The 24,348-nt window shown below is 52.3% G+C and overlaps 2 protein-coding genes across 3 annotated transcripts in view; one reads left to right on the forward strand and one right to left on the reverse strand.

The window, feature by feature from the left end:
• LOC142462783 (S-adenosyl-L-methionine-dependent tRNA 4-demethylwyosine synthase TYW1-like) overlaps window positions 1-9,417 on the reverse strand; it is an 87,015-nt gene extending 77,598 nt beyond the window's left edge. Inside the window, exons 1-6 of one of the 2 annotated variants that reach the window (XM_075565003.1) lie at window positions 9,237-9,417; window positions 7,704-7,834; window positions 5,764-5,901; window positions 3,575-3,676; window positions 2,541-2,735; window positions 1,128-1,403 (exon numbers count right to left, since the gene is read on the reverse strand). In XM_075565003.1, coding sequence (XP_075421118.1) covers window positions 1,128-1,403; window positions 2,541-2,735; window positions 3,575-3,676; window positions 5,764-5,901; window positions 7,704-7,834; window positions 9,237-9,240 — 846 coding nt within the window. In that variant the 5' untranslated portion in view covers window positions 9,241-9,417. The remainder of the gene's footprint in view (window positions 1-1,127; window positions 1,404-2,540; window positions 2,736-3,574; window positions 3,677-5,763; window positions 5,902-7,703; window positions 7,835-9,236) is intronic. The other variant, XM_075565004.1, reaches the window with a different exon arrangement.
• A 4,401-nt stretch (window positions 9,418-13,818) lies between these two features.
• On the forward strand, window positions 13,819-18,719 carry SBDS (SBDS ribosome maturation factor). The gene is made up of 5 exons (XM_075565005.1): window positions 13,819-14,099; window positions 14,855-14,984; window positions 15,393-15,593; window positions 16,537-16,701; window positions 17,982-18,719. The coding sequence occupies exons 1-5, from the start codon at window positions 13,972-13,974 to the stop codon at window positions 18,108-18,110; spliced, it is 753 nt and encodes a 250-aa protein (XP_075421120.1). The 5' UTR covers window positions 13,819-13,971; the 3' UTR covers window positions 18,111-18,719.
• The last annotated feature ends 5,629 nt before the right edge of the window (window positions 18,720-24,348 follow it).

Below are 24,348 nucleotides of genomic sequence, written 5' to 3' on the forward strand. Positions count from 1 at the left end.
GTTAAAAGATGGGTTCCCACTGATGACACGCAAGGCAGGCGCAGGAGAGCAGTGAGAGCCACAACTGGCCCCTGCCACGCCCGCCATGGAGACGATGGCAGCTCAACAAGCTCATAGGACAGAGTGAGATCTCCCAAGACGTTCTCCTTTCCGGAGTTCTGCCTCAGCTCCCTTCCCAGGAGCAGCTGGAGGGTTTGAACCGCTGACCAGCACGTCTGCCACAGAGCCACCAGGGCTCCGTGGAACAGTGACGGGAACGCAGAAGGGCAGGCAGGCTGTTGGGATAGCTGGTGTCGATGCCCGCATGAGATCCAGGCCATGACAGGAGCGGCAGGCACAGGGCAGGCAGGCAGCTAGGCTTTGGGTTTAATCCCGGGGCCACAAAGGGCTTGCACGACTGAGTCCTGGTCGTGGAGGGAGGAACCTGAGAAGGGGTCGTGGCCAGGGAGCTGGCAGCTGGGTGTGGCAGGCACCACCCACTTGGGCGACTCACCAAACAAGACTGATGGGAACAAGGGAGGGAGGGAGGGAGCGACACCGGAGTTGGACGCCAATGCTGCCCGAGTGACGCCGAGTGACGGGGTGTGTGGACCAAGGCACAGGACAGGGATGACAGGAGCTTCAAGGGACCTGGGATCTCTGAAGGAGGTGTGCTGAGGGCAAGAGGGGTCAGGGAGCTGCGACAGACGGACAGATGGACAGTGACAGAGGGGCTAAGACTTCAGGTCACTTTGGATAAGCCTCACCTCTTGGCAAACCTGTTTCCTGACCAGCAATTCCAAAAAACTCCCTGCCACTGAGACCACTCCGACTCATGGTGACCCTAATAGGCTGGGGCGGAAATGCCCCTGTGGGTTTCCAAGACTGTAACTCTTTAACAGAGTCGCGAAGCGTTCCTTCTTCCTCGGAGCGGCCGGTGGTTCCAAACCGCTGACCTTTCAGGCAGCGGCCCCATGTGTGGCCACTAGGCCGCCGGGCCCCTCCCAAGCAGCACCGTATGGCAGAAAGCTACAGGGCGAGCAAAGCAGCAGCGGAAGAGGAACGTGAGGGCCCACGTGCCCTTAACAACGGCTCCTCCTCCCACCCAGAAGCCACCGGGGCAGGCGTGTCTTGCTCGGGCTGCCCACCTCTGTGCCCCTGTGGGGCAGCCTCTCGGGGGCGCTGGGCCCCTCTGCGCCGTGCTGGCCGCACTCGCACGTCCCTTTCCTGTAGTCGCTGCTGCATGGTTGCTTCTCCCCGTGCCGCAGCTCCTGCAGCCGGGCCACGAGCTGGGCCTTCCAGGCGCCGAAGTCGGCTTCTATGCTGCCGTGCATGCTCTGGGCCACGTCGCAGTCGCCCTCCCCGCGGCTCAGCAGCCGGTGAGCGCCCAGCAGCCACAGCCACTTGTCCACGTTCTTGCCGACCTGCACATAGGGGGGGGTGGCGTGAGCGGAGGGCGGGGGCAGCGAAGGAGCAGAGCACAGTAATCGAAGGGACCAGGAGAGACAGGCGGCACCCTCGAACCCACACCCCCCACCATGGGTCAGTGCCCAGCCCAACAGCAGGCAGGCCGATGAAGGCAGCAACCGCAGGCAGGAGTCCCGGTTGAATACCTCACAAAGGTGAACGCTTCGAGGTTGAAAGGGGGAGCCTGACCCGAGAACGGGGTTCAGAAGGTCGGAAAGGGACAACAGGGAACGCAGGGGGTGGGGAGAAGCCTGTTGCTCCCCCGTGGGGAATGCAAGTCACGCCCTGAGGCCAACAGCTGCAAGTCACTGTGGGATCTCAATGACCGAGAAGGGACAAAATGGCACGGGAGTGAACACGCTCACACGCGTCTACTAGTGAGCCAGCTAGCCACATGGCGTCAGCGTCGAGTGCAGGGCATGCACCTGGAGTTTGCTTCTGGTTGGGTTGTTGCTGACAAATTGTGGGGGGAGGGAAGAGCACATATGGGGGAGTCACTGGTGGTTCGGTGGTAGAATCCTCAGCCTCCTGCTTCTCAGAGGCAAGGAGGGCGAGCCACACACACTCTGTTCTCAGGAGAGGCCAGGCCCTGGGGCAGGACCCGTGCTTGGTGAAGGAGAGGGGCAGCGAGACGTGCTGACAGTGGCTGCACCGAGGGGCTCCGACAGAGCAACGGTGAGGAAACGCCCCTGCTGCTGTGCACCGGTCGCTATGAGCCGGGTCCACGGGCCGGAGGGCACCGCTCAACAGCAACATGCAGGAGACGCTGTCCTCCACCCCTGGTCAGCTGGCTGTCCCAGGGTGGAGCTCTATCGGCGGCTTGCCGTGATTCTGAGCGGGGTTCCATGGATCTCCCACAGTAAGACGAGGAAGAAAGGCCCAGCACTCTGCTTCCAAAGCTGAGCCAGGGGGACCCTGTGCCTTACGGGTCTGTCTCAAAGGCAGCAGCAGCAGGTCTAGGCTAAGTGTGAATGCAGAATGGAGGGCAATTCCCAGCCGTGAAGAATAACAGGGAAATGTATTATCCAAGGATGCCCGTAAGTGATCATTCAGGAGAGGGATACGTGATGCACTCCGAGCACCCGCGTACTGACCTTGTTGAAGTGGCTCCTGTAGGCAGAGTTCCCCAGGCCAAACACCGCGTATCTCATGCCCTTCAGGTACGTTCGGCCGAACCGAAAGTCGCTGGCCGCCTCCTCCAGCCACTTGCAAAACCACTGGGCGCTCTCGGGAGGCTGGCCATCCGTGTAGGTGGCCAGCAGGAAGGCGCAGACGTTCTTCCTGGTCACCTGGCCAGGGGAGGAACGATAGCGGGCTGATGCTCGGCGTCGTTTTGGCGGAGGAAGAAAAAAGACAACTCCTGGAGGAACAGGCTGGCGGCCACGCAACCTCGTCCTCTCCGTACCGCTCCAGGGAGATGGGAGGGTGTGTTGAAAAGTGCGACTCACTTTCCAAAGTGGGAGGACAGGCGGGCAGACATCTTCTTACAAACCACGCTCCGTCCTACCGAGTCGATGCCGACTCAGCCGCTCCATACGAGGGGCAGAACTGCCCCTGTGCGTTTACAAGACTGACAGGCTTCACAGCAGTAGAAAGACAGGCCCCTCCTTCTCCCTGAGGCAGCCGGAGGTTTTGAACTGCTGACCTTGTGGTCAGCAGCCCAACGCATACCCACGACGCCACCAGGGCTCCTTCTGGACATCGTAGAAGGAGGAGGCACAACACTGAGGCCGAGCCAGCGGAGCCCTGGGGGTGGCTGCCTTACAGAACCAGTGCCGCTCATCTGGTCGGGGGAGTGAGGGGAAGCGTCGAGAGCATGCGGCCCAGCCCGCCTTCTAAAGGGGCTCTCAGCTTTTCAGCTTCCTAGTCATGGCATCGGGAGCAACCTGAAGAGGGGGCTCTAAGCGGTGGGAGGAGACTTGGGGCCTCTCCTGCCCCCAAGAAGAGCTAATGGAGAAGAGGGGCCAGGCCCAGCCCACTTCAGAGCCAACCTGCCCACTCAGTCAAGGCCTGAGTCACCGGCGCCGGAAACCCCTTCAATGGGAGCACAACTCATCGTGAAAACCCTCCTGTCCTCTGGCCCATGTGAACTTCAGCCAGAGTATGCAATCCCAGGCTGTGGACCCACCTCCTCCAGCAGATGGTCATCCGGGTCGTAGTCTTTCAGATCGGTGACTGTCACGGGCAGGGCAAGCGCGGCGACCGCTTCAGCAAGAGCAGCTGCGAATCCCTGGCAGAGGGGCGAGTGGAGAAAGCCGTGTGTGAACCAGGGGAGCAGGGGCCACCCTTGCTGGCCTGTGGCACAACAGGAACTGCGGGGGGCCCCGAGGAGCCCCCTCACCAGGTACCTGGCAGTGTGTTACTGCTGACAGAAGCTGCCTGGCTGGCCCCGACCCGTTAACAACCACCAGGTCCAATTCGCTGACATATAGTGACATACGTGAGGGGGCTTCAAAAAGGGCCTGGAAAAATCCCATAATCTTATTCTGTCTGTCCTTCCATTTGTCCAAGTACTTTCTGAAGCCCCTTCATACCATGGCACGCACGAACACTACCATATATACTCAGGTACAAGCCGAGTTTTCCAGCACTGTTTTAAAGCAGTTCTTGTGGTAAAATTAGGGGCCTCGGCTGACATTCAGGTAGGCTTATACTCGAGTACATACGGTAGTCTTTTTCTTCCCCGTTTCCCCAGTGTCATCATAAAGAACATTCGCTCTCTCGGTAGTTGTTCTCGCTCCAGAAGGCTAGAAACAAACAAACAAATCCACAGCCATCGAGTTGATTCCAACCCACAGGGAGCCTGTCGAGGGTTTCCCAGACTGCAGCTCTTCACAGACGCCGACGGCCTCTTCTTCCTCCCACGGGGCAGCTGCAGGTGTGAGCCACCCACCTCGCAGTTGGCAGCCACGTGCCTTAGCCATGCGCCACCAGGCTCCTCTCTCAGGTCATGCCATTCAGCCAAGCCAAACTCACTGCCATCGGGTCACTCTGACTCACGGTGACCCCAGAGGACAGGGGAGAACGGGCCCTGGGGTTTTTCGTGACTCATCTCTTCATGGGAGCAGAAAGCCCTGCCTTTCTCCTGGGACAGGACCTAAGGAGCCGGTGTCTAAATTGGCTCTTCGACATTTGAGCGGCTTTGTCCCACCAGACTCAGACCAAAAACCAAACTCCCAGCCAGCAAGTTGATGCCAACACACGGTGACGCTGCAGGGCAGAGTAGAGCTGCTCCCCTTGTTCAGTTCCTGAGACTCAAACTCTTTACAGGACCAGAAAGCCCCGCCTTTCTTTGCTGTGGCAAACCAAGCACACAGACGTTCGTGAAGGGCATGGTCCCTGGGAGATGACCACTACTGAGCCCAAACTGACTGGACGGAAGGTTTCTAACAGCAAGACCACAAGCAACACGCACCGACTGTGTGTGGGCAGGCCAAAGACCCTGAAGGTGGCCCCTTTCATGCTGAGTTCAGAAGGCGGGTGTGTGACCTTCAGTTACGACATGAAACAACGTACTCCTATTAAAAAACTAAAAGTAAACATTCCCTAAAGAAAATATTTTTAATCTAACTCCGAAAGAAGTCAGAGTCTCAACCAGACCCACACGAGGGCAGTAAAACCATCTCGGTGGCATCGCAGCTGCAAAAAGCCAGTCCTTGAGCTTTCCTTGTTGCCTCCCACAGGGAAGCCTTGCTGGAAGGCCTTTCCTAGAAAGCACTGCGCGGCTGGGGCGTTTGCAACGAAGCAGCAGGCAGCACGTGGATGTGAGCAGTGCTCGGAAGGCCTCTTTCAGTGGCACCTTGTTTCAGGAGGGCTCCTGGACTGTGAGAAGTCAGAGCCGGCGGCTTCAGAAAGGTTGGTGGCAGCAAGGAATTCAAAGTTAATGGGGTTCTCCCAGGATGCTGGGCCCAGCCCGCACAAGGTGACTGCCACTTTCTTGTCCCTACACCCAGCCCCGCACTGCCCCACCCAAACCCACTGCCATCGATCCGACTGCACCTCCCAGCGAGCAACCCTGTAGGGGTTTCCAAGGGTGTACATCTTGATGGAGCAGGCAGCCTCCCGCTGCTCCTCAGCAGTGACTGGTGGGCTCAAACTGCCGCCGCTCAGCTCTTGGGCTCTTTGGTTGGCGCCAACCAGCTGGAATTGGGCACAAGGGATAAAGCCCAGGCACCATTCCAGACATGAAAAATGTCCAATAGAACCAGGGGAGAAAAGCAAGACCAGAAGACCAATTCCGTTCCTCGCTAAGGGACACTTTTCAGAAATGTTTGTAAATTGGGACAGCCGAGGCGAAGCGCCAAGAACAATTCTTGCCTTGGCAGTTCCAGTCTGGGAAGCATAGAAAATCTTCACTCCCGACACCAAGACCTCCTGCTTGTGATGGGGGGCAGAGCCAGGCGTCATCGGACCCCAAGTGGCTTTTGGAACCGACTTCTCCGGTGAGTTCTTGTCCTGGACAATAAACGAGCACATATAGTCTCCATCAGATCTGCATCTTGTCCCAACTGCAGTACGCATGACAATGAGCAGCCCCTGACCCAGTTCTTTGGAGGAGCCCTGGTGGTGTAGTGGGTTACACTGCGGGCTTATAACCACAAGGTCAGCAGTGTGGAGCCACCAGCCGCTCCGCCAGAGACAGACAAGGCTTTCTACTCCTGTAAAAAGTGGCAGTCTCAAAAATCCACACGGACAGATCTCCTCAGTGCTATTCCTCAGCTGCCACCTTTACAAGACCGACGGCCAGGTCTTTCTCCCGCGGAGCAGCTGGCAAGTTCCAACTACCACCCTTCCGATTATCCATCGAGCGCTTACCCACTGTGCCACCTGAGCTCCTTCATCAAAGCAGGAGCCCTTGTGCCATCAGGCCCTTTAAAGGCAAGACCCCAGGAGGGTATGGGGAAGGTGGGGGAAGGAAGGGGGAACCAATCACAAGGATCTACACTTAACTCTCCCACGAGGATGGACAATAGAAAGGTGGGTGAAGGGAGATATCAGTCAGTGTAAGATATGAAAAAACTAATAATAATTTGTAAATTATCAAGGGTTCATGAGGGAAGGAGGGGAAGGGGGAAAAATGAGGAGCTGATACCAAGGGCTCAAGAGGAAAGAAAATGTTTGAAAATGATGATCACAACAAATGTACAAATGTGCATGACACAATGAATGTATGTATGGATTGTGATAAGAGTTGTAAGAGCCCCCAATAAAATTATTTTTAAAATAATAAAGACACAATTCCGACTCGCATTCCCTCCAGAATAGAGCTGCACATCCATTCATTTGTAACTGTTGGAATAACAGTGGAGTTTTACTTTTCCGATCTTTAATTAACATACCAAACTCACTGCCGTCAAGTCCACTCTGACTCATAGCAGCCCAATAGGACAGCGTAGGGCTGCCCTGTGGGTTTCTGAGACTATAATTCTTTACGGGAACAGCAAGCCTCATCCTTCTCCCAGGGAACAGCTGGTGGGTTTGAACTGCTGACCTTGAGGTTAGCAACCCAATGTGCAAACCACTATGTCAGGGCTTCTTGGGCGCCTTACAGATTGGCTGAAACCAGAAAACCAAACTCACTGTCATCACGTTAATTCTGACTCAGAGACCACATAGGACAGAGTAGAACGACCGCTGTGAGTTTCTGAGACTGTGACTCTTTGCAGGAGTAGAAAGCCTCATCTTTCTCCCTTGGAGCAGCTGGTGGTTTCAAACTGTTCACGATGCCATCAGGGCTCCTACAGAGAAGACTGCGACCCCTTAGAACCCAAGACAGGTTTTGGTTTGGTGTGTGTGTGTGTGTGTGTGTGTGTGTTTTGTTTTTCTTTCAGGGTGTAATTTTTCATTATAAAATTTTCCTATATCTTAAGAATGAAGAGTCAGGATCGACTGAATGGCAGTGAACTTGATCTATTTGGTTTGAAAAATGAGACATCCACAGTCCATCGAAGTAATGTAGCCCATAATAACTCAGATGTTTTAGTCTGAAAAAAAAGTCTAGGAAACCAAGAGAAAAGTTACTGAAAGGTCTTCTCAATTATTCTGAAAACCGTAGTAATTCTACACTTTAAATTTGCTACAAAATCTAATGCCTAGCCATCCTCTTATACATTATACTGGGGAATTGAGAGCATTGATGATTGTACAGCCATGGGTGGGGTTGAACAGAACTGTAGGGGGAGGGAAGGAATATATTGGAATGAGTAAGCTATGTCAATAAAAATATTATTCAAGGAAAAAAAAAGGACTCTACTCACCTGCTTCTTGATGACAATCTGGGCACAAATCCAAAGGCCAATGCCAAAGGCGAAGCCCAGATATATGTAAAATCGGTTTATCCATAATGATATGAAAGGTGAGGAGAAGTCCCATGTATCCAAAGAAGGACCTAAATTTAAATTAATACAGACGCAGTATTGATAAAACTTGCAAACAGAATGTTCACTGTTATCCTAGGACACAGTTTTGCCTGCAGTTACATACATAAAGATGTCAGTCCCTATTTTTGTTGTTGTTTTCTTTTTTGAATAAGGTGTGGATTTTATGTTGGAAATAGTTTCAAGGATTCATCTACTTTCGTGACTCCAGAGAAGCTAGAGAAGTAATTCTTGGTGGGTTGGAAAGGGGAACCCGATTACAAGGATCTACACGTGACCTCCTCCCTGAGGGACGGACAACAGAAAAGTGGGTGAAGGGAAACACCGGACAGGGCAATATATGACAAAATAATAATTTATAAATTATCAAGTGTTCATGAGGAAGAGGGGAGCGGGTAGGGAGGGGAAAAATGAGGAGTTGATGCCAGGGGCTTAAGTGGAGAGCAAATATTTTGAGAATGATGAGGGCAATGAATGTACAAATATGCTTTACACAATTGATATGTGTATGGATTGTGGTAAGAGTTTTATGAGCTCCTAATAAAACATTAAAAAAAAAAAAAGAAGAATCCTGAAAAGGGGCAATTTAGACAAGAATTATTTCTCTAGCTTTTCTGAAATCATGAAAGTAGATGAACCCTTGAAACTATTTCCAAGTTAGTCCCTATTTTAAGAATGAAAAAGAAAAAAAAGTAACCCCAACCCTTCTTATTCGGCAACCTGGTTAAGAAATCTATAGAAAAATGAGCCTAGTAAAAATATGCATACACTTCATGTTAATTGATGAAATTATCGTAATGATACAGACTCAAAAATAAAAAGGCGGGGTGTAACACTGTACTTTCATGTGGCCATAAGCATTGGAAAGCACAGGTATAAACAATGAAAACCCTTGATGTGGAACCCTGAGTTCATGTTGTTTTGTTCTGCTTGTCCTGTAAGAAAAACTGCAAGTCAAAGTAAATTGTTGTCAATGTTTATGTTGAAAGACCATCCTCCCTGGCTCTTTATAAAAGACCGGCAGCTAACTGACCTCTCAAGCCCCACATTTTAAAGGATGCCCACGACCCTGGCTTCAATTATGGAACCTAGGGGGCAGGTGCCAAAAGAGAAGGATAGGTTGCCACATGTAGCTGTACCCCAGGAAGGGCGGGAAGCCCCAACACACGTGGGTCAGCAGGGAGAAGACCGTTTTATTTGGGGTTAGAATTTCGTTTCCTCCTAAAGTCACCCATTGGCCCCGCGAGACAAACGCCAGGCCGAAAGGGACGTTCACACCTTGTTGCCCCGCAGCGAGGTTGTCCAAGGAGGGCATGGCGAGCCCAGGGCGCCTGACCGCCCGGCGAGGGTCCCAGAGAAACGCTGCCCACCCCCAAGTCCCGCCCCACGACCCTTGCCCTCAGGGGGCCTTACCCATGGTCCTCAGAGCCCCGGCGCTGCCCCCAGACCAGTCAGTGGGCCCTGGGACCCTCGATGGGGGCGGGACACCCCTCAACTAAACAGCCCAGCGTGGATTTCAAGTCTGGAGCCAAGCGCACTGGGGGCAGCCATGCCACTCGCGGGCAAGGAAGCCGGCGTGCTCACGGTCCCGCCCGATTGGCTCAGGTGGGGAGGAGGCGGGCCTAAGATGAGGCTCCGCCCAGATCTCGGGGTTTGGGCCGGAGCGTTCTCGTTTCACCGGATTGGCTCGAGGCGCGGGGGGCGTGTCTAGAATCAAGCACCGCCCAGACCTCCAGCCGCTCCTGCTCACTGCTGTCCAGTGGACTCACAGGGACCCTACAGGACAGAGGAGAAGTGCCCGGGCGGGTTTCTGGAAATGTAACTCTTTAAGGGAGTAGAAAGCCCTGTCTTTCTCCCAAGGGTAGAGTAATTCAGGCTGGACAGTCAAGCTGCTAAAGGAACCAGGGGCAGTTTAAATTAAGAAACGGGAGAAAAAAGTAGGGCTGGGGAGTACACCCAGAGAGACCTGTGGAGACTCGTGTACAGCCCAGTTCACGATCGCTCTTTCACAACTGCCGAAAGGTGGAAACGACCCAAAGGCACTTCAACCAGTGAATGCTGTTCTTGTTGGGTACCATCCATCGACTCGGTTCCCACGCAGAAAGGCCATCATGTACCCACTGCCCGGTCCTGCACCCTCCTCACAGTCGTTGCTATGTTTGAAGCCGTCCTTGCAGCCACTCCATCGATCCATCTCACTGACCCTCTCTCTACTAAGCAGGATGCCGTTCTCCAGTGACTGTCATGAACATGTCCAAAATATGTAAAACTGCTGATAACATGTCCTAAGTATGCACAAGCCAGCGGGTGGACGTCTGTTGTTGCTGCTGTTCGTTGCCATCAAGTCAGCTCTGACCCATAACTAACTGTTGGCCCCATGCCCAACAGAAGGAAACACTGCCCGATCCCCTGCCACCCTCACAATGGTTCCTATGTCTGAGCCCATTGTTGAAGCCACTGTGTGCATCTAAGAAGCAATTATTAGTCTCCACCCAGCAGATGGAAGAGTGAAGAAAATCAGAGATGTAAGGAAGCAAGCCAAAGGACTAATGGGACACACAAGCCACAGCCTCCACTACCCTGTGTTTCATGGTACAAAAGAGGCCCCCAGTCTTGATTATAATTTAAGAGGAACACTTATCAAGCCTTTTAAAAAAATCATTTTATTGGGGGCTCGTACAACTCTTATCACAATCCACACACACATCCATTGTGTCAAGCACATTTGTACATTTGTTTCCCTCATCATTCTCAAAACATTTGCTTTCTCCTTGAGCCCTTGGTATCAGCGCAATTCATTTATCAAGTCTTAAAAGAGACAAAGACAACACAGTCATCGAAACATCATCTGGAGGAAGGAGGCCATTAGCACAAGGTTGAGATATCATCAAGACATGAGAAACCCAACTTTAAAAAAAGGCATGGGTCTGGGAGGGCCGGCCTCAATCCCAACTACTACATGGATACCTGCCCCTCCCCCCAGAAGAATTTATTTCAAAGGACCGCATTGATTCTGCAACTCTGGGAGAAAGACATATCTGATCAGAGCACATGGGAGCAGATGAAGGGGGAGGAAGAGAGAGTGGAGCACATCTTGGCCTGGTGCCATGTGGACAGTGTTCCCAATTAGAGCAGCTAGTCGACAGAGAGGACCACATGGCCGGCCCTACTATGAGACATGATGCCCCTCACTGACCCATAGCCCTAGAGGCAACAACACCAAAGACACTGTGGAAATTGCACCTGATCTGATCCTGCCTCACCAAGGCAAAACACTAAGGGGTGCAACAGAACAGCAAGGAAAAGGAGCGGCAAGGTCCCCAGGGAATGCTGAAGGTGGACTTTGGAGCCAGGGCGTGGTGCCCCAACAGACTGGACTGGAAAACACTCCTAAAGGCCAACAAACAATCCTTGAACTAACTACCCAAAAAAAGGCATGGGTGGGCAAAGGAAACTGTCACAGAAGCATGATCGGTGCTAGATCAGGATATCACAGTCACAGGCAGGACTACAGAAGCAGAAACTGGGCCATGATTGGAACATATGCATTGTAAGATAGAAGGGCTTACTCTATTGGTCCAGGGTCTTCCAACCAGGGCAGTTAAGGTAAGACTGATAGGGCATGATTCATAACTATGTGAGCCCCCTATACTGTCCCCCGTACAGCGACCTCCATCAAGGACACAGCTAGGCAAGCCCCTAAGAGAAAGACTGCCCTCCTTGGATTGGTTGGAGAGCAATCCATTCTTCAATTCACTCTCCAAGGCACTTTCCTGAGAGCAAGATGATCTACATCCTTGGTTAAAGATCAAAAAGAATTCAATAGAAGGTTAATCTATGTAGGAACTCTGCAAACAGATTTAAGGCTGCCACTACCATCCATTAAAAAATAATAATAACTCAAACTCACTGCCATTGAATCAATGCTGATTCACAGTGACCCTATTATAGGACAGAGCAGGACTGCTCCAGTGGGATTCCAAGACTGTAACTCTCTATGGGAGTAGAAAGTCCTTTCTCCAAAGGAGCATCTGGTGGTTTTGAACTTCAGAGCTTAAGGTTCACAGCCCAACTCCTAACCATTACACTACTGGGACCACCCTCCATATCCTTTTATAAACCGAAGTGCTCAGAATCTAAGCTCTAATACACCTGAAACCAAATAACTCGAAGGTGTCTGGATACAACTGTAGCTCTCATCTTAACCACTGAAGTTCCTAGACCAGCGGTTCTCAACCTGTGGGTTGCGACCCCTTTGGGGTCTAACGATCTTTTCACAGGGGTCACCTAAGACCATGTTAAACACATATTTCTGATGGTCTTAGGAACCACATCATCGCTCCTCAATCTCAACCTTCACACTGACATTGGCTTTTTACGCATACTGTCGCAAAATGTAGCAATGTAGTTTACTCTTGTTATATTAAGACTGTTACGCTACACCTTGCTTCAAGACAAAATTTCATTTATTTGCCATTAGAAATAAATATTTCATAATATATAATTATATATTGTTTTGTGATTAATCACTATGCTTTAATTATGTTCAATTTGTAACAGTGAAAATACATCCTGCACATCAGATATTTACATGGCGATTCATAACAGTAGCAAAATTACAGTTATGAAGTACCAACAAAATAACGAGGAACTGTATTAAAGGATCTCACATTAGGAAGGTTGAGAACCACTGTCCTAGACAGAATGCGGGTGGGGGAGTGCAGAACATAATTCGGAATAATAAAAAAGTCCAGACTTCAAACCTGGCACTGAAGCCACCCCTGAGAACTACCTTACAAGCCAAACAAAACATGAGAGGTAAAAACTGAGACACAGAACGAAGGTAGAATTGAGACAAGGAAGCTGAGGTTAAGAGACCGCTTTATTAGGGCAGGGAGAGAGCTCCCAGGAGGGAAGGGAGAGCAGAGAAAAGGACAGGAGCATCTTGAGCTCCCAACGAGTTAGGTCAGGGAAATGGCGCCTGTCATCCTGGTAGAGGGATATTTGTAGGATTTGGGTCAGGGAAAATATGCAAATGAGGTGAAGAAAGCTGATGGTGCAGTCTGAGTCCTTGACAGACCAGCTTCTTGGAATGTCTGGGAAGAGGCTGCATCATCCAGATCTGGCCTTGAGAGACAAGGGTGGGGTGGGTGTGCTGCACAACTTAGCAGGCTATCTCCCGGGAGAGCTGGGGGAAGGGGCTGCATGGTCCGGTCCTGGCCCAAACACACAGACCAGGCCCGGCCCAAACAAAACACAGGTCTACAGGTCTATAAAGTGAAAAAGAATACTTGTGAAGAACATACTCCTCAGAACAGTGAACCCTGGGGAAATAAGAGAGCCACAATTGCCCAAAAACAAAGCTCAGAGAACAAGAAGAGGTAGGATGAACGGATCCGGGGGGGGGGGGGGTGTGGCTCTTACATCGAAGGGGCTACAACCAAGGTTACGACATAACGTGTGTAACTTGCGGCTGGAAAAACAAACTTGCTCAGGAAACCTTCACCCTGATCACATTTTTGTTTAAAAGTAGGTATGACAAAATGTCAGCATCCTTGCTTCTGACATGAATGGATAAGCAAAATGTGCTATTTCCATACGGTGGAATATTACTCGGCCATAAACAGAAACGAAGTCTGGTGTGTGCCCGAACAGGGTAACCTGAGTAAGCCTCGAACGCATCACACTGCGCAAAACAAGCCCCTCCGGGCGGACACTGCATCATCTCACTTTCACGACATAAGTGGATTTTTAGGAACCAGGCATGGTTCTCAGGAGCCCTGGTGACACGGTGGTTGTGAGACAGGAGAGGGGACCGAGACGGGAAGACTGGAGGGGGAACGCTGACGGCTGGGACAAGGCTCTTGGCGCTCTTCCGTAAAGCCAGGCCGCTCCTCTTTACGGCGCGGCGTGCTGTCGCAAAAGCCCCGAGGCGCAGGCGTCGTCGCTCGCCTTTCCTGCGGGGCGGGGCGCCCCGCTGACGCCTGCGCACTAAGTCGCCCCGGTGCATTGCGGCGGCTGGCTGGGCCGCGCTCGTCTGAGGGGCCGCGCGCTTCGTGGTCGTTATTGGCCGCTGCGGGGACGTTACCGCAGCGCTGGTGGCGGGGTCAGCCTGGTTCGCCGGACGCGAGGCCGGTGAGCAGCCGCCATGTCCATCTTCACCCCCACCAACCAGATCCGCCTCACCAATGTGGCCGTGGTGCGCATGAAGCGCGCCGGGAAGCGCTTCGAAATCGCCTGCTACAAAAACAAGGTCGTTGGCTGGCGGAGCGGCGTGTGAGTGACCGGGCGGAGCGGCCCCGGTGGGGTGGGCGGGGAGCGGGGCCCAGCTGGGGTGCGTCCCGCCGGGAAGGACACGGGGGTCGCCCCTCCCTGCCGGGAGCCAGGCCCGAGCTGGGCGCCTGAACCGCGGCGCCCGTCGTGCCTTCGTGGTTTATGTTGGGTTGTTGCCGTGGGGTGGTTCACCTGAGAGACCACCGAGAAGCCCCGTGATTGGAGGCTCTTTTTCCGAAATAATAAAGCCCAAAGCTTCATCTTCCCAACACTTCGCAGATTATGGGACCTCTGATGGCCCAGCACCCAAGCCGAACCAAACCCACCGTGCCCAGTGGTTTTTCCTAAGTGCGTAGTGAGTGACTCCGCTCCGCCCTCTAGGGACACCAGCCGGCCCTGCGTCCACACCCTAATCCCCAGCCTGTTGCACACGCTTCCTTGACCCTCTGCTCCACTCAGCAGAGCTCCGAACTCACGGCCGCGCGACAATTCCCGACTCCGGCGGCTCTCTAGGCAGAGAACTTCCCTGCGGGTTTCCTTCTGGGAGCAGAAAGCCTCGTCTTTCTCCCAAGCCTTGGTGTGACGAGACTGCCTGAACTGAAGAAAGGCGACTATCCGTGGGCGTTTCGAAATGGATTCCTCTGCATTGGCTGTCCCTAAGGGGTGTTCCTCGTGCTCTGCCCTGTGGTGTTCACAGGCGACTGAGCGCCTGTGCCTCCCAGTTGCTCACTGGACCCTTTCTCTCTGGCTCTCCCAAGGGAGAAAGACCTGGACGAGGTTCTGCAGACCCACTCGGTGTTTGTCAATGTCTCGAAAGGTCAGGTGGCCAAGAAGGAAGACCTCGTCAGTGCCTTTGGGACCGACGACCAGACGGAGATCTGTAAACAGGTGGGCTCCGAGGGTCACTGTTGGTTTCCTGAGCAGGTTGTCACATCCGTCTCATGGTTCTAACCATCAACCTCCTGCTGCACTTAAGCCCCCACGACTGTACTCGTAATCATTCAGGCCGTGCTTCTCATTTGCCAAAGCCTGCAGAAATCAAGCCCTCTTCCACAAAGTGATCCCCTGTATGTGTTGTTTAAATGTACTGGTCCCGGGAATAGGGTTTTAAGTATTTTAACTCCTGGGACCTTTGCTGAAAGTGCCGTTGACCCGCTCCCCGGGGCACCCTGAGTGAGCGAGACCCTTGGAGTATGTGCTATCCAGTGCATCCATCGTCTCTGCCACGTAGTCCTCCTTGTGAGTAGTTAGCGAGAAACAGAGAAGGACATTGATCTGTTCCCCCCCCGCCCCCAGATTTTGATGAAAGGCGAGGTTCAGGTGTCTGACAAAGAGAGGCACACACAGCTGGAGCAGATGTTTCGCGACATTGCGACGATCGTGGCCGACAAATGTGTGAACCCCGAAACAAAGCGGCCCTACACGGTCATCCTCATCGAGAGGGCCATGAAGGACATCCACTACTCGGTCAAAGCCAACAAGAGCACGAAGCAGCAGGTGAGTGAGGCCAGCGCCTCGGAGTGCATCACTGAGGATGGCTTTCTCCACGGAATTATCGAGAGGTGTGCTTGTGCTCCGCAGACTAAACTGGTTTACCTGTTAGTGCCCTTTGCAGGGGCACTGATGGGCTGCAGAGAGAGGTGCTGTAACTGTTGGGGTTTTTTGTTGTGTTTTTTTTAACCAAAAAACACATAAGAGTCCCACTTTCCACCAAATTATCCAAAACAAGCTTTTAAAGATGACAGATTGTTTTTTTACATTTAGATTTTTTTTTTACATTTAGATTTTTAAAGGGTTTTCTAACTCGCTTTTTAGCTTTTGTTATCCGCTTACCCTAAAGATCACCCTTTCAAGATGTACATGTCAGCATTTTCAGAGTTTTGCCGCTTTGCCCACTGCCTCACTTCAGCTTCACTGCGCCGTAGAGTAGCCCAGGCCCCTCTTCCCCAAGGGCCCTATCACTGGCCCTACTTTCCCTCGCTGTGGCTTGGTCTAGAGTTGGAATGGACTTGATGGCAGTGCGTCCTGGTTGGTTGGTGTCTAATTTGAGCTTATCACCTAAATGGAGTCAAACATTATGTTGCCTTTTTATATCTGGCTTCTTCGGTGAAGCAGAGGTTTCCTTTGTCCATCCCTGTCATGTTTGCCCTTTTCATGGCTGAATGATAGGCCGTTGTAGGGGTGCCATATTTGTTGGGGGGGGGTTCCACGTTTTTGCCGCTGTGAACAGTGCTGCTTTGAAACGTGCGCACAGCCTTTGTGTCACTGTGTCGCGTCCTGCTCCTGGCTGCATTCCTAGGAGTGGGCGTGATGGGTGCTGTGGCTGGTGTCCATCAGGGAACGAGGCTGGGTCCAACGGAGAACGGCTGTGGTTTGAGGACCCTGTGGCAGTGGCAGAGGAAGTCAAGGGATTGCCGGCGTTTTCCTCCTGTCTCGGCAGGCGCTGGAGGTGATCAAGCAGCTGAAGGAGACCATGAAGATCGAGCGTGCTCACATGCGGCTGCGCTTCCTGCTGCCCGTGGGTGACGGCAAGAAGCTGAAAGAGAAGCTGAAGCCCCTGCTCAAGGTCATAGAGAGTGAAGACTACGGTCAGCAGTTAGAAATTGTAAGAAAAATATACTCCTCTTTCTTTGCCCACAGTTGATTCTCTAATCATCAAGTTGACAAGCATCTAAAAGGTGTGAACAAGGAGCTGCTTCTCTTAGTCCTAGATTAAAAGGTCAAGATGTAAGTAGAGCTAGTTTATTGCAGTTAACCCCCACTTCTACAAATGTCGGTCTGCTCCAGTTTCTCTGGGCCAAAACTGAACCGGTCCAAATGAGTCAGAACCCCTGGGTGTGTGGTTTTTACACTCAACATGCTACTGTTTTGTTTGTGTTCACTTTAGATGCAAAAACATGTGTTTTTACTGGTCCATCGAAAGCAATGCTTATTTTACAAAGACTATGAAATAGCTAGAGAAATAAATACTACTTTATATGCTAATAGAATTGTACAGGAATCCTGAACAATTAATGTTGCAACTCATTTGGAAACATTTAGTGAATTGAATGTTACAAATTAAGGAGTAGCAGCTTTGAGGTATGTGCATGTGTGGGTCATATATCTCATATACACAAAGTTTTTTCAAGTGTGAATAGGCCATCGGAGATTGCATGAAATACGTGTTATGTGCCAAGAATACATTCCTAAATGAAAAACTACATTTTGAATATTCTTTGATTTTTGTGGTGTTTGGTTTAGACTGGAAATCAGTCTTTATGAAAATGCAAAAACATTTTCTAATGAGGCTTCTCTCATTAGAAAGATAGAAGTAAAAATCAAAGCTAGTCCTCTGGCTTTGCCAGAGAGCCTTTGGAAGCAGCCTGTGCTTAGGGCCTGACCCCACAACTCCAAGGAGAAGTGAGGTGTCAGTCTTGAGGGTGGGAAAGCCTCTCGACCAGGAACTGAGCTGTGGGAATTGTTATCGTCAGGAATGTTCCCTTTAGATGTGAAACAACACATCTGACCTCAAGTTCTAAACTCGTCCCAGAACTTTCCGTAAAGTTTATGAATTGACCTTCCAACTTCTTGGAACTGAGATAGAGGTGATTTCACTGCATTATAAAATCTAATGCTGAACATTAAAAAGGACCACCATTCTCTAATCCACCCTTAGCCCCCTTGTGTCCCTGGGGACCCTGGATCTGTCTGTGAGCAGGGAGGCCTGTCCCTGGGCCTGCCCTGGGCACTGAAGGGAAGAGCTAGGACTAGGGGCAGGCCTGCTGCCCGACACTTCCTTTCTCTCCTGGACATTGCCTTACAGATGTCGGAGAGCAGTGCGTGTTTTATGACTGTTATCCGTGACTGTCTCCATGTGACTAATGGCTCCACGCCCTGTTGCAGGTGTGTCTGGTTGACCCCGGCTGCTTCCGGGAAATAGATGAGCTCATCAAAAAGGAGACGAAGGGCAAGGGGTCTCTGGACGTGCTCAGCCTGAAAGACGTGGAGGAAGGAGACGAGAAGCTGGAGTGAAGGCGTCCTGCCGCCCAGCTCGAAAACATGAACCTGTTTACTTTTCCGATGTGACAGCTGTTGTATTTCTGCCAAATCCTCACTCGGATGATCTCAAGAGCTCCGTCTGTGTGTCAAGATGTGCACACAGGAAAGGAAGACTCCCCCCGCCAGAAGCTTAAGATTGTGGGGTTAATTCTGTTGTAATTAGAGGTGGGGCCGAGGTGAAAACCCCGAGTCCAGGCTGGTGTTTGGCTGTCTCGTGCCTTTGCGGCCCTCCCAGGTTGAGCCCACCGCTCTGGGTGTGTGGAGGGAGAGAGGCTGCAGGTTGCTTTTAGGGGGTCGTTTTGTGTGAGGGCACAGTGGGTGGAGAAGGAAAGCTGTCTTGTGTTCCATGGTGAGATGGGTATAGAGAGGTGACCATATATCGGGGGTCCAGTGTGCAATGTGAACGTGTGAAAACGGCGCCCACGAGGACTGCGGGGTTCCAGCCTTCCCACTGACCGTGGTGCCAGAGCCTCGGCGGTTCTCGGTGAAAGTCCAGTCGTGTGCTCTCATTCTGAGAGTGTCTAATATATAGACTAATAGAGCTGAAACGATAAGACAATAAAGCTGTCCTTATTTTGATCACACTGTGGTTTGTGCTTTGAGACAACTCCTTTTTGTCGAGTAAGGCGGGCGGGTGAGCGAGCAAGTGGGTCCCTAAGCAAAGTGCTTAGGACAGGACCTGCCCTGATTAACAGTCTTCAACTGTAACCCATTGCTGATTCTCACTTGCAGCAACCTGCTAGAATAGAACTGCCCAGAAGGGTTTCCGAAGCTGAAATCTTTAGACACAAGGAACACAGAAGTTGAAATTGTCCAGCTCTCATTTTGCTTGGATTCAGTCAAGGCTCATGGGAACAACGGTCAAGAAAGTGGGAAGGGAAGAGAAAGCAACCGGCTAGACTGTTGACGTGTTGAGTGGGGTGACGTGGGAGCTAGTCCACAGTGGAGAAGGGAATCAAGGATCGGGTGAGGGGATGCCATTGGAAGGGTGCATAGGGAAGGGTTAGTTTAAATTGTTGAATACCAAGTTGAGTTGATCTGAAATGTAAACCCTCACCTAATTTATAATACCAAGTTATTTTAAAAAATCAATTTGGCCAAATCTACTCTTTAAGACCTCTTGAGCTGTCCCTTTGGGGACGAAGGTGTGCCTGAGGGGAGCCCGGGCACCTTTACTCACCAAGCGTGCACGTGAGAGCCGGACAGTGAACGAGGCAGGCTGCAGAAGCAGGGAGCGTTTCAATCAGGTGGTGGTGAAGGCACCACGGACGGTCAGAACCACCAGCCACTCTGTCCTGGAGGAGGTGCAACCAGAAAGCTGCTAAGAAGTGAGGATGGCAACACGTGGTCTGACGTACTTTGGACATGTTACCAGGAGGGACCAGTCCCTGAGAAAAGACATCATGGCTTGGTGGAAGGCCAGTCAAAGAGGAAGACCCTCAATGAGATGGACTGACACAGTGGCTGCACCATTGGGCTCAAACATTAACGAAGGTGAAGAGGGGGGGACCAGGCAGTGTGCACTCTTGAGCCGGAACCAACCTGAAGGTGCTCGACAATGTCGACAATAACGGGAGCACCTGACCACTCTTCAGGGAAGCAAACGGCCAGATCTTTCTCCCCTAGTGGGGGTTGGCTTTGAACTGCCCACCTTTGGATTAGCCTCTGGGCACTTAACCACTGCTCTACCAGAGTTCCTTAGCACTATGAATAATACTTGTCCATGACAAGTGTACCACATCGTCTTATAAAATAACATTCCAGCAGGAGGAGAGAGTGGAGCACAGCCTGGCCCACCAGGCCGTGATGATGATGTTCCTGAGTAGAGCAGCCAGTCCACAGAGAGGACAACATGGCTGGCCCCACTATGAGACATGATGCCCCTCAGTGACTAAGGGTGATACAGGGGACAGCACCGGAGACACAGTGTGGGAATTGCACCTGACCTGATCCCACCACACCGAGACAAATCACTGGGGGAGTGCAGCGGAACAGCAAGGGAATGGAGTGGCAAGGTCCCCAGGGAATGCTGAAAGTGGACTTTGGGGCCAGGGCGTGGTGCCCCAACTGACTGGACTGGAAAATGCTCCTAAGGGCCAGCAAACGATCCCTGAACTAACTACAAGCTTTTCTCTTGTGAAAAATAATAAAATAACATTCTGAAAGATTTCCTCGTAATACAAATGCAGTATATTGTACAGTAACGTTTTATCTGGAAAAAGTTCACTGCCATCGGTGGAGGCAGACCCTGTATGTAGGTCAGGGTAAAACCGCCCGTGTCAGTTTCCTCCACTGTAACTAGGCGGCAGAAAACCACCTCCCCCAGAGGAGCGAGTGGTTTCAAACTTGACCTTGCAATTAGCAGCCCCACACGTAACCAGTTTCACCAGGGCTCCTTGGTGCTGGGGGAAAAAAGCTGTTAACATTTAAGTCACCTTGAAACTAAAAATGACCCGAGGTTAAAATTCAATGGAGATGGAAAACCAAAAAGGCAAAGGAACATTTTAAAATTCAGAATATTTACTCAACCGCATTTAAAATGGAACCATAATTCTTTCCTCCCTTAGTCACGTATTGTGCCATCTCATAATGATCCAAAGTGCTTTCACAAGCCCTGACCATCGGCAGGACATTACGGGTTTGAAATTCCCTGCAGGCTGTTCTCCCCCAAGCGTTCCACCAGGAGGGAGGTGGGTGTGGAGGAGGAAGGGAGCCAGGGACAGCCGTCAGGGCTCCAGCACCACACAGGCAGCCACCAGTCTTGCCTTGTCACTCCCTTTCCCGCTGGTGGGACCACCAGTCACGGTTAAGCCCTGTGAGTAAGTAGGGCACGTACCCCAAGTTCCATTTCAGATTTTAGTTATTTGAAAGAAAACAAGTTTTTGTAATGCTCCTGTTGTCTCTCTGGCTCAACGTGTACCAGTTTTATCGGCTGTTCCAGAACGTCGGCTTGGGTTTCTGCTGATCCTATTTTCCTGTTCCATGCACCTCCGTTCTAATCTTGACTCCTTTCTGCTGTCCCTTAGAGCGTATCTTGCATTTTCTAGTATTCGAGTTGTAGAATCAGGCTCCTGAGGGCTGTTGTAGAGTCAGGCTCCTGAGGGCTGTCTTACGGAACACGTGCGTTACAGCAGTAGCCCTGCCCCGGGCACTGACGTCACTGCGTAAGAGCAGTCTTGCTTTTCAAATTGCCTCTCCGTTTTCCTTTTCCCTCTTGTGACTGGTGTAACCCTTGGTTGCTTTATAGGAGCCCTGGGTTATGGCTGCTAACTGCAAGGCCAGCAGTTCAAAACCACCAGCTGCTCTGAAGAATGGGTAGACTTTCTACTCCTGTAGTCTCTCAAACCCATAGGGCAGTTCTACCCTGTCTGATAGGGCCCCTATCAGCCAGCATTGACACCATGGCAGTGAGGTCAAGTGTTTTGTGTTTACTGGTTGCATGTATCCGTGTGTCCCCACATGTGTGCTTTTGGTTCTGTGGAGGGTGGGGGTGGAGGAGGCGTCCAGTTGTGTACTGATCTGGTGCTGTCTTTCACTGGTCTCGTGACTGGTTTCAACACTGAAGCTTATCGGGGTGTTCTGTAGCCACAGAAGATGGTCTGGCCTGGAATGGTGATCCCTGGGCACCTGGGAAGATGTGCATTGTGCCGCAGTGGCGTAGAGTAGGCCTGTGGCTGTCTAGTCGGTGTAGCTGGCTTACAGCACTGGTCAAACCTCCTCTGCCCTCATGAACCAGGACGGACCGCGGCGTAGCGAAGCCCGGTGATTATGGCAGAACTGCTGCTTCTCCTTTCACGTCGGTTATGGATTCAGTCATGCCCCGCCCTCAGAGCGAGAATGCTGATGCCATCGCCCTGCACCTGTGAAGGGGAGCCCATCTTTCCTGTAAGACGGTGCCAAGGGAAGTCATACCCAAGGCTGGGGGTGTCCCAATTCCAATCCCTCTGAGTGGTGCCCGGAGTGGAGTCCTAGACAGGATCACAGATATGGGGGGTGGGGGGGTGGATAGGGCGCTGCACAGAAGGGTCCGTCCACAAGCAGAGGGCGCCAGGAGCTGCTGGCTGCAATGGCCTTACAAGCAAGGCATGGAAGAGGAAGGAATGGACGGGCAGGAGCCTGGCTCAGACTTCCACTCTGCAGAACTGAGAACATAAACGTCGGTTCTTCAGAGCCAGTGCCTCTGAGACCGCAGATGGCCTTCCATTGGTGGGACCGGCGGGGCTTAGTTGTAATTAAACGACGGCTGTTTAAAAATGTCAAGCCTGTTCTCTGTGTAGGGAGGCAAGTTATCATGTCACATGACCTGTCCAGATGGACACGGAAGATCATCCAAGTAACGGAGGGCCCACAGCCCCGGGCAGCAGGGCTGTTGGTGGGAGACGAGCACTGGACCCGGTGTGATTCACAGGAAATGGCTTCTCACCGCTCTTGAACCCTGGTGGCTCCCCTGGGGTGGACAGCTTGCATGGCAGCCAGCCCGTGGGGACTAGGGTAGCCAGCCACCGACGGTTCCTTCAGGACAGCACACACCAGGGGCTTCAAAGCATGTGGAAATGAAAGCTAATGGACCTGCTCCCCGGGTCACAATGAGCTTGGCTAGACGCTGCAGTGCCCCCTCCTGCTGTCACCCTTGCTTGCTTGGGACTCTTGAGGGCACTGAAAAGCATGGGGTCCACACAGAAGGAAAGGCTCGTTTGGCAGTGACGCGAGGGAAGACGTGTACTGAGGAGGTGAGGGGGCATGCACACCAGTGAATGCGGCCTACATAGCACCAAAGACGCAGGGATGCTGGTCCCCCTCCTTCAGCCCCAACATGCCAGAGACAGGTCGGGAGGCAGAGCCCGGGTGCCATCCCACTCCCGAGACGCTGCTCCCAGGCACCGGCAGATGGTTCCTCGGTGCATCTGCTGACCCCTCGAGAGCAACTGGTGACTGGTCACTCGGGGCTGGGCAGCACGCGTGGTACAAACCTCTGCCCTCCAGGAGAGGGAAGCACTCCCGCTGGTGAACACAGCCTGGTTCCAGTGACTGGTGCTAGGGCGTCTGGAGCATGCAGCCACTCTGAGGTCGGGAGGGGGCACAGTTGTGGAGAGTTTGGGGGTAACCATGAAGGGTGATGTAGCCCAGAGAGGCAGTTAGAGACTGGTGTGTCTCAGAAATCATGGGGGATGCCTACCTCTGTGGCTGGAGCCCTGGCTGGGGCCTGGGTTCCCACTGGGACGTTCAGGGTATTGACTTCAACCTACCATTGAGTGCCAGGAGGGGTGGAGCAGACACAGATGGAGGGAACCCGCTGCCCTGTGGGAATATAAGGGAAATAGAGATGAGGATGCTCTAGAGCCAGTGGCCTAAACTCCCCAACGTCTGGCCTCCTGAATTGTGAGGAAACAAAATTCTGTTGGTTAAAGCCGCCCCCTCTGGGGATGCCTTGGTTACAGCTGCTTGAACAAACCGACAGGCTTCCTTCAGGAAGAAAAGTTCTCAGCTCTCTTCCCGGCCGAGCCAAGGACACAGACACAGCAGGTGAGTTCAGGTGTTTTATTCTCAGAGCACAGGCACACAGATCGCAAACACGGACAAGTAACCTGGGGGTGGATGCCGTAACAAATCCGCTCCTGACCGTCATGCAGTGGGGTAAGTGGAATGGGTCCGCTGGCCCTCATCACCCCACAGCACCCAAGAGGGGGTCTGGAAACCAGGAACTTGTGGGCTCCCTGGTGCCCGCCAGAGAAGACAGAGGCCATGGCAGGTTTCTGGTGACGGGGACAATGTACAGGCAGAATCAGAACTGATTCAAGTCACACAGGGCCCGGGCAGGAGGAAAAAGGCAAGATCAATATGATCCAAAACAACCATTATCATAGGCAGTCACTGACCTGTGACGGGACCGCCAGTTCACAATGTCTGAGGATAAACCTGTGTTCCCATGTGGGGTGGTCACCGCCCAATGGCCAATGGTCCCACCTAGGAGACCCTTCAAATCCTGAGGTCCACCAGCAGGCCCCAGCTGAAGAGCAGGCCTGCTCTAAAGCCTAGGTAGGGAGAGTCCCTGGACCCCAAGACCCACGGAAGTTGTCATCAGGGTGCCAGACCACCTCGCCAGCCTCCTGCCCACAGCCAGATACCTCTGGGCTTCTACGGCACCGCCAAGCAGTCCCCACGAGGGTGAATTCCGACTGGAGGTGAGTGTCCTGGCTTCGTGACAAGTCAC

This window comes from Tenrec ecaudatus, chromosome 12, assembly GCF_050624435.1.
Source record: "Tenrec ecaudatus isolate mTenEca1 chromosome 12, mTenEca1.hap1, whole genome shotgun sequence".
Classification (NCBI taxonomy): domain Eukaryota; kingdom Metazoa; phylum Chordata; class Mammalia; order Afrosoricida; family Tenrecidae; genus Tenrec; species Tenrec ecaudatus.